General features: G+C 34.7%; 1 protein-coding gene and 1 pseudogene across 2 annotated transcripts; one reads left to right on the top strand and one right to left on the bottom strand.

Moving 5' to 3' along the window:
• The first annotated feature begins 386 nt into the window (after window positions 1-386).
• LOC143547280 (E3 ubiquitin-protein ligase BIG BROTHER-like) lies at window positions 387-3839 on the top strand. The gene is made up of 8 exons (XM_077038742.1): window positions 387-475; window positions 1825-2074; window positions 2408-2645; window positions 2744-2778; window positions 2868-2912; window positions 3004-3131; window positions 3426-3534; window positions 3605-3839. The coding sequence occupies exons 2-8, from the start codon at window positions 2006-2008 to the stop codon at window positions 3671-3673; spliced, it is 693 nt and encodes a 230-aa protein (XP_076894857.1). The 5' UTR covers window positions 387-475; window positions 1825-2005; the 3' UTR covers window positions 3674-3839.
• A 279-nt stretch (window positions 3840-4118) lies between these two features.
• On the bottom strand, window positions 4119-9120 carry LOC143547278 (aldehyde dehydrogenase family 3 member F1-like; annotated as a pseudogene). The gene is made up of 10 exons (XR_013137747.1): window positions 8893-9120; window positions 8069-8137; window positions 6955-7035; window positions 5678-5884; window positions 5416-5540; window positions 5214-5318; window positions 4950-5122; window positions 4750-4840; window positions 4520-4669; window positions 4119-4428 (listed from the first exon to the last, which is right to left on the bottom strand). The product of XR_013137747.1 is annotated as an aldehyde dehydrogenase family 3 member F1-like (transcript).
• Between the last annotated feature and the right edge of the window lie 251 nt (window positions 9121-9371).

Genomic DNA, 9371 nt, shown 5'->3' on the forward strand with positions numbered 1-9371 from the left:
TTTTGTAATTTGAATTTTAAAAAAAATGTGTGTTTTTTTAATAATTTATAAGTTTTTTTAATAATACGTTGTTTGAATATATTTATAAAAAAATAAAAAATAAATTCGCTGGAGCACCTGCTGGAGCCCCTCCACACCAGGGCCAGGGGCTCCAACGGGGGCTCCAACACCTCCCTTATCCAGTTTCTCTCTCTGCCACACGTCATAATATTATTGGCTGGAGCCCCCACTAAAGCCCCCACATTAGAGCCTCACACCCCTCAGCCTTAACAACTCCCTGCAAAAAGGCGCCATCAAAGACAGACAGACTCATTACAATTACAGAGAGAGAGAACAAGTTCTAGTTTCTCTCTCTACCTATACATACACCATAACTGTATATATATATATATATATATATATTATATACCTCGATTGCTGGATACTCAGATTCTCTCCTTACGGCCGCCGGAAAAGAAGCGATCAATCAATGCAGGTAAATATAGTTATTAATAATTGTAATTGGATAATTGACTTTATTATTTTGCATTGTGATCGGATGTTAATTCATTGTGTGATATAAGTTTTGATCTGTAATTCGATATTCCATTGTGTGAAATAACTTTTGATCGGATATCCACACGCCTTCATTCTTTTGCTTTCGATACATTTGGGTTCAGAAAAGGTCGTGCACAGTAACTCCGAAGAACGATAATTACGTTTTCAGTTCAAAAGGGGTGGCGGAAGCTTGCTCTGTATTGTAATTGGATCATTTTATTATAATATAAATTTTAATCCGAAAAAGAAATTGTGTTATGTTTTCGATTTTCTTCAACTTGAACTCGGTTCAACTCGAACAACTCGTTTAAGTCAGATTTTCACTGTTTTTCACTGATTTTTGTTTTGTTTTTTTACGCATTTTTTATGTTTTTCACGGAGATACCAGGATGACGAGGATTAAATAATTGGTATGTCTAAAATGTTAAAGAATAAGTATTAATTTTTGAAATACTTTAGTATTTAACATGTAGTCTTTTGATCTATGTTGATATTTATGTATTTTCACATTTTGTTATAAATATTAGTAAACTTATTATTATGGTATTTGACATATATATCCTAAGAAGTTGGTCTAGTGGTAGGAGGCTTGTCCTCCCTTAGTGGCGACGCATGTTCGATTCTCACTTCGATCAGTTCGAAGGATATCTGGGTGATGGGACGAATCAGGGTTTTAATCCCGGGTTCAAACCTGACTGGGGGCGAGGGTTTACGGATTCTATCTGGTTCTTGCGCATCAGGGGGTATGGTCTCACAGCGGTCGAGAAGTCGACCTTGGACATAGCCCCGAAAGAGTATGTTTACACATGACGTTATTTGTCGTTCAAAAAATAATTTGGCATATATATAATTTCTTGAATTTTAGTTTTTTTTAATAATTATCATGTCTCGGTACTCCCCGAGTGCTCCCCGCCAAGGTCCCGCAATTCACCAATCAACCAATCACACGGTGTCTAGCGAGTTTTGCACCATTGGTATGAAGTAATTGTTTTTCTTTTTCGTGAAGTTTCTGCAGCAAATAATGTCGAAAGTAACCGGAGATAATGATTTATCTGTTGCGTTTGGTTGAATTCATACTTTATTTAGGTTAAGTTTATATTCTATGGAACCTTAGCACATGGTATGTTATTGCAACTGTGAGTTAAAAGGCCTTTTGTATTATTATGCTTTATGATGCTATTTAAGGCAGAGGACTGTTTTTAGCTAAACAATGAATGGCTCATTTCAAATTTTGAAATACTTGCCGTTTGATCGATCTGATTTCTTAGATGTTTATGCTTTTTGTAGGATTTGGATCGCATTCATTTGATCTTCGTCACTTGAATTCATTCAGTTTTGAGGAACCTGTTAAATTGATGTCGATGATTGATTGCTCTTGTATGAAAATCACTTGTTGAATAAAGTCACATTCAAGGCGGAATTGTACACGCTGCGTTTGATATAAGTTATAGTTTTGAGTAGAAGCATTATGGATTTCTTTGAAGGACTTACATATGAGCATGTCAATTTCATTTTTTCTGAAGTTACATATCCTCAGGTAAATCAATATTATTTTGTAATTTCTTCATTATGATTTTTGTGATCCGCAAAGTACATATATATAGATTTTTATGTGTTTTTCACTAACTAGTTTCTGCTTTAACCTCTTGAAAGCCATCTATTCATCTAACTATATTTTACCTAATCACATCGGTTCACAGGGTATTGGTGGGCCCATGAGTTTTCAAGTGACGGATTCTCATGGTTATAAAATAGTAAAAAACAACAATTTCGAAAACAAGTGTTGATCAACCTTGAAGAACATCTATATTAGAAAAAGTTATGTTTTTTACTGTTTGATCAGCTTCTAATTTGTCACTTGTCTATACAGGAGAGCACGCAATCTACAATAAACACCAATGCATACAAGTTCGCATATTTTGAACCTGGAAGCTTATCATATTATGATTATTGTGATGCTTATGCAATTAACGATGAAACATTTGGGAACAATGGTTATATCAGACAAATGGAAAATCCTTCAACCATGACTAATGAAACTACATCTGTACATATGCAACAAGATGGTCATCCAAACTCAAATCCCATTGCTGATATGGCAGCAGACTGTGAGTATTGATTTCTTTCCCCTGTTACAAAATTAAAAGGTTGAAAATTTCAAATCCTAAACTAACATACTTTGCATATGCAATATGCAAACTTTCAGGTCCACAAAGTAATCATAACCATGGAGATTTTCAGGTCTAAAGCTTTCTAACTATATTTTGATAACCAACTAATTATTTGAAGATTTTGTGTAAATAACAAGCTTAGATGTGTATATTGTACAGGTTGTGTGGGAAGACAATGTTGATCCTGATAACATGACTTATGAGGTTTGATGTGTTTTATCAATATTAGTTGTAATTTTTATTTTCTGAAATAAATGCTTTAAGATTTGTTACAAACGATGCTTAAAAATTTCAGGAACTGCTCGAGTTAGGTGAGGTAGTTGGAAGTCAAAGCCGGGGTCTATCTCAAGAGGCTATTTCCATGCTCCCGGTTTCAAAGTTCAAGTGTGGTTTCTTCTGGAGAAAAAAATCAAAAAATGAGAGGTAACTAAACGAGTCAAACAGGTTGTAATCAAGATAAACGAGTCAAACGGGTTGCAATCAAGATAAACGTGTCAAACAGGTTGTAACAAGATAAACGCGTCAAACGAATTGTAATCAAGATTAACGAGTCAAACGGGTTGTAATCAAGATTAACGAGTCAAACAGGTTGTAATAAAGATAAACGAGTCAAACGGGTTGTAATAAAGATACACGGGTCAAACAGGTTGTGATCAGGATAAACGAGTCGAACAGGTAGGTGGATCTGTCTAACACAATTCCAAATTGGACTTGCAGGTGTGTGATCTGTCAAATGGAATATAAACGAGGCGAACGCCAACTCACTCTTCCTTGCAAGCATATATATCATGTTGGTTGTGGTAGTCAATGGCTTAGCATCAACAAGGTAAACCCACTTCATAAGTTTTTTTATTAATAATATTTTCCACTTTTATAACTGTATTTGTAACTTTCAGGCGTGCCCGATTTGTTACAAGGAAGTGATTGTTCATACTCCAAAACATTCACAAAGATTTTGTAAGTGAACATGTAATAGCAGGGTGGTTTGTTTAATTATTCACTAATTAATACCACTGTCTTATTTTTTAACCTTACTTCTATCTTAGTTTGGTAGGGTGATTATCTTGTGTGTTAAATAAGTTTTACAGACTTATAGTTTGCTTTACTTCCATTATGGCACTTGAATGAGTTTAATATGAAGTACATGTATACATTATTACATACATACATTCATCCATACATACATACATACATACATACATATTATAACAACCAATCCTTCATACAGACTTCATAGATCACACGCATTCTTAATTACTTCCACTTGAGCACGTTTAACTATGCAGTTCTCTCTCCTTTAGCCTTTATGCTCAAAATGCGTTGGTGATATTTGAGATCATACCTTGACAACAAATTTGACATCTATAGTGTGGTATTTGTTAAGGGTGTTGTAGTGGCCTAACAACTTGATTATCAAAAAGAAATCAACAAACAATAGATAGAACACACATAACCTTGTTTATGACAGGTTTAATACTCAAGCCTTGCTTTTTAAGCCTAATGCAATGAGCAAAAGTCCCAAATAATCATATCTTAAACCGGCTTTAATCAGTTCTAACTTGTAAGTGTTCCACGGCGGATATCTGAACCAAAAGTCTACTAGATAGCCCCTCATCACAACCGCCTTCTCGTGACTGAAATTATCAAACGAGTATTTTCCGTGATATCTTCCAAACCCACTCCCTCCTACTCCGCCAAACGGCAGTGCATCGATTACGTACTGCATTTATTATTATTTTTTTAAAATAAGGTTAATTTCATTAGTTAATTTCATTAAAGTATTATGAAAAATGTTTTGGCTGAAAACTTACTTGAAGGATAGCATCATTGAACATAAGGCTTCCTGATGATGTCTCAGAAACCAATCTTTTTTGGAGATTTTTGTTTTCTGTGAAGGCATATAGAGCTAGTGGACTGGGCCTTGTCTTTATGAAGTCAATGCTGTCTTCAATACTCTCCAACTGCATACAAAAGTATTAGTTACTGCATTAATATATGTACTAGAAGCTAATGCATCACACTTTGGGGACAGTTTCCTAACCGTGATAACCGGAAGCAATGGACCAAAGATTTCTTCTGTCATGATTGCAGCATCGAGCGGAGGATCAACCAATATTGTAGGCTCAATAAACCTACATTGCCATTTAACATTTAAGGATCATGACCATTTAACATATAACCAATTTTAAGTAGATAACTACGACAACGACAAAAACAAACCAACCAAAATAACGGACTTACAAGCTTTCTTCATCTAACCGACCACCATAAACGACCGAAGATTTGACCATGGGCTCATCCAAGAGACTCTTCAATCTTGAGAAATGCTTCTTGTTAACAATCTTAGACATACTATGAGATCCATTTGGATCATCTCCATAACTTTGCTTGATATATCTTTTAAATGATTCCAGCTAAAACATAAAGCCATTTATATTCATATTAATTACCAAAAGAGACCACATTTTGTACAGTAATATTTAAAATAAAAAAAAATTTTGTTACCAGATTTGGGAGGTACTTTTTCTCTGTTAGAACATAATCAATTCCAATGCAAGCTTGCCCAGCACACACTCCAAATTTACCCCAAATTATTCTTTTTGCTGCCATCTATAAATGGAAAATATAATAGAACAATAAATGAACTTTTTTTTTAACTTTTTATAAATTTATAATCAACTATATAAGTATATAAAATGGAAATTACATTATGGTCCCTGGAACTAGAAAATGAATCAACCACAGCAGGACATTTGCCACCCAACTCCAAGGACACAGGAGTCAAATGTTGTCCAGCAGCTGACATGACAATTCTACCCACCCGTGCACTCCCTGTAATATAATTCAAGTCACAACTAGTCCGTATTAGAACGCGTTCGTTTTGCCATCTCTACTTGAACGCGTTACACGCGCTAACTAAATGTAATGTATAAAGTATTAATATTCAAAAAGTTGAGAAAAGTGTAAACCCGTGAAGAAAATTTTATCAAATTTGTATCGAAGGAGTCTTTCACCCTGATCTGGTCCACCTTCAACAACCTTAACCGCGGAATTATCAAGGTAGTCATGGATTGTTTTAGTGAGAAGTGAAGCACATGCAGGAGCTAAATCTGATGGCTTTAAAACGACTGCATTCCCTGCGGCTAATGCCCCGATCAATGGTTCCAATGATAGCCCTACATGCGTGAAATGATTAGAAACGTATGAAATTGTGAGTTGTATTTATAAAATGTTTTTGACACAATAGGGATTCGAGGTTGTAGGATAATGTATGTGGGTTCATCAGGGTCATCTTAGTCAGCTACTTAAGGTGTTGTTTGTTTTTTCGGAGGTAAAATGTCTGCAGTCTGCAGACCACGTTTGCATATATCTGTAGAGGATGTGGACCAAATCTTTGTAGTCTGCAAGAAGAAAGACTGTTTGTTTTATAACGTCTGTCGACTGCTAAAATAATTGGTGGTGGTGTATGAATTGTGGTAGTGGGTGATATTATATTTGTAGATATATGGATAGTCATAGTGGTCGTGGACAGTGATGGTTATGGACACTGATAGTGGTAGTGGATGGTGGTGGTGATGGACGATTGGTAGTAGACGATGGTGAACGGTGGTGGTGGAGAATAGTGGGTGGTGGTGGTGGTCAGCGGTGGTGGTGGCCGACGGTGTGTGGTGGTGGTGGTGGGTGGGGGAAGGTGGTGGTGGCGGACGATGGGTGGTAGGTAGGGATGAGCAAAATCGGTACCGATTTGGTACCGTTTGTACCGAATCGATACCAAAGTTTTAAGTTTCGGGATCGGTACGGTACCGGTATTCCCGATTTTTTACCCTCGGTACCGATATTATCCCGGTAGCGAACCGAATATTTCGATACCGGTACGGTACCGTGCTCATCCCTAGTGGTAGGTGGTGGTGGTGGTGGGTATTGGTAGGGTGTGAAGAAATTTGAAAAATCTTATTTTTTAAAATCATAAAAGCATCTTCCAGGTTTTGTTTTGTTTTTTTTAAATCAATTGTCTTTAGAGGCTGATGTAAACCTATTACCTTTTAAAAAAAACAAATATAACCTTAGTAAGGAAAAAAAAACAGAATAGTTTTTGTTGGATTTTGTATAAACGGAAATAAATATATATGTTTGGATGCTAATAAAGTAGTTTAAATACATCTTATTGAATACTTGGGTCATCTCCACACACACTGTCAGGGGTAATTTATGGAATAAAGTTAACGTTGGGGGGGTAGTGGAGTACCAATTGGGAAGTTCCAAGATGAGATGATGAGGACAACACCAAGTGTGCATCGCCAGGGAATGCAGCTATGGGCAATCTGACCTGTTTAACAAATTATTATTGAAATTATGATTAGATGATTTTGAGATATTCTCTCTTATTTTTTTTTATTTTTTTTTTTATAAAAAAAAACTCAAAGCCACAAAAGTAGAAGGGTAGGAACTAGGATAGAAAGCAGGTAGGTCGTTGCTCGTGCACGCTTTTTAAGAAATTTGTAACCTCTACTCCGAGTTCACTTATTATTTGGAAAATATATATATATATTTTTTTCATTTCTTTTCATTTTTATATTTTCTTTCAACCAATTTCTTTTCAAATTAAAAAAAAAAACATTTTCTTGTATCTTACCGCTTTATGGGAAAATTTTTAAAATGGACCTAATTTGAAAAGAGATTCTGCTTTTTTCTTTTAAATTTTAGAATTCCAAAAATGTCTCAATCTAACTCATCTTTGACAATGTGTTAGAAATCTAACACGTCTTTAGAATTCTAAAACTTGGAGGACAAAAGTGAAATCTCTTTACAAAGTAAGTCCATTTTGAGAATTTTCCTTTTATTTATTCTTATTTCCCTTCCCATTTCATTTTTTCCTCTCTAAAAAAAATTTTAACTTTGGAATATAATAATTGTTTTTTCTTTCCTTTCATTTCATTTTTTTTTTTCATCCTTAAATGAAACGGGGAACAGAGTGTTACAATTTAGGTTTTATAATGAGACAATAACAGTTTACATAAAACAAGATGACAATTTAGGAATTTAGGGTATGGGGTTAAGGAAAGTAATAAAAGCACGATTAATTATTTTGAGATTAAATACTTTTATTTATAGATAGCTAAAATATAGAGGTGCACGAAGAAACTTTTATAGTTTGAGGGTTCGGGTTTATATAAACAAGTTTGGACCATTTTTTAGGTCGAACCCACCGACATGTTTAACTAAGAGATGAAGTGTTCACGCCAAGCCGACTCACATATAAACCTATTTAACCCGTTAAGAAAATTCACCTAAACATGTTATGTTTATGTTATCCCAGAACATGTGTCGTATGTGAACTTTATCAAGAAGTAAAAGAGTACCTTTTTAGCAGCCATCCATTGCTTCAAATTTTCAAGAGCATTATTTACAGATTTCACCCCTGTTCCAATCTGCATCATTTGGATCCAAGTTTTGTTTTACATTTCACACGCCATTCAAGATTCAAAAGTGAATTATCATTCTTGTTTGTTGACTATTCAAGGTCAAAATAAATCACATTTTTTTTTTGGAACGGCAAATTTCATTAACACAAATAGCAAGAAGCTAGAAACCGAACAAAAGAAAACAAGATTACAACATAAAATTACACCAATCTTTCCACAACAAATTTTTGAAAGACGAACGATTTTTTATCCAAAGAAATCTCAACGATTTAATGTCCTCAACAGTTTTGGCGAAACAAGCCGTCTTATTTGAGAAGATGACATCGTTTCTAGTCTTCCAAATGCATCAACACGTTGTCAGAATGATACCGTATAAAACCTTGTTTTTTTTCCCAAATTAGTAGTTTCAAAATAAATCACATGATTGGTTATATTTATATATCAAAATAAGTGTAAAACTAGCGTAACACATTTCAGTCACTTTAAAACTGATTTTGCTAGTTCAAGTTTTTTTATTAATTTCGTTTCAACTACTTTATCGAGATACAAAATATAGACGAAAAAAAATAAAATTTATGACAACAATTCTCCTAGACCCCTCCAGTTTCAGCCGTATTTTTTGAAACAACCATTCCAAACAAGCAAGTGCGTGGCGCACACACATATATATAGAAAATCTAGCTAGATCATTTTCGACTTGAATTAGAAAAAAAAAACGAGTTGTTAATAATTCAAACTTAACGGGTTATGTATAATATTACCTCATCTCTATAAGCTTCAACATGATGCTTGCCAAGATCTTGTTTAAGAGCCATGGTAATATCATCTTCTTTATCTTCAAGAATACGCCGTAACCCCTGGAGTTGTTTGATCCTCCATGACGATTCCTTCGTTTTCCCAGAATTAAAAGTTTCCCTTAATTCCTTCAAATCTGCTTCCAGATGATCATTCATCATTTTTTTAATGAATTTGGACACACAAAGGTGGAGGAATGTGTTATAGGCAGATGGAATTTATAGAAAGAAGTTGGAACTTGGTAGAGGATGATGTAACACTTTTATGAATACTTCAACCACCAAATTAAGTGTCTTGACTCATTTTACTTTGGATGGTGTCATGGTGGTTAACTTAAAAGATTTATTTCACAGTATACTAGACAGGTGTTCGCTTGATGCAACGGGTATTTGCAAGCACGACATACGACGAGTATAAGCATGTACTAGTTAGGTAAAAATCATTA

This window comes from Bidens hawaiensis, unplaced genomic scaffold, assembly GCF_021521415.1.
Source record: "Bidens hawaiensis isolate Kalapana, Puna unplaced genomic scaffold, B.hawaiensis_p1.1 tig00014686_1, whole genome shotgun sequence".
NCBI classification, from domain to species: Eukaryota; Viridiplantae; Streptophyta; class Magnoliopsida; order Asterales; family Asteraceae; genus Bidens; species Bidens hawaiensis.

What these genes read in the sequence shown, in the direction of transcription:
- LOC143547280 (XM_077038742.1), top strand. Translation starts at nt 2,006, where the DNA reads ATGGATTTCTTTGAAGGACTTACATATGAGCATGTCAATTTCATTTTT. An exon ending in CTGATAACATGACTTATGAG is followed by an intron (nt 2,913 to 3,003) that starts GTTTGATGTGTT and finishes TAAAAATTTCAG; the next exon opens with GAACTGCTCGAGTTAGGTGA. An exon ending in AATGGCTTAGCATCAACAAG is followed by an intron (nt 3,535 to 3,604) that starts GTAAACCCACTT and finishes TGTAACTTTCAG; the next exon opens with GCGTGCCCGATTTGTTACAA.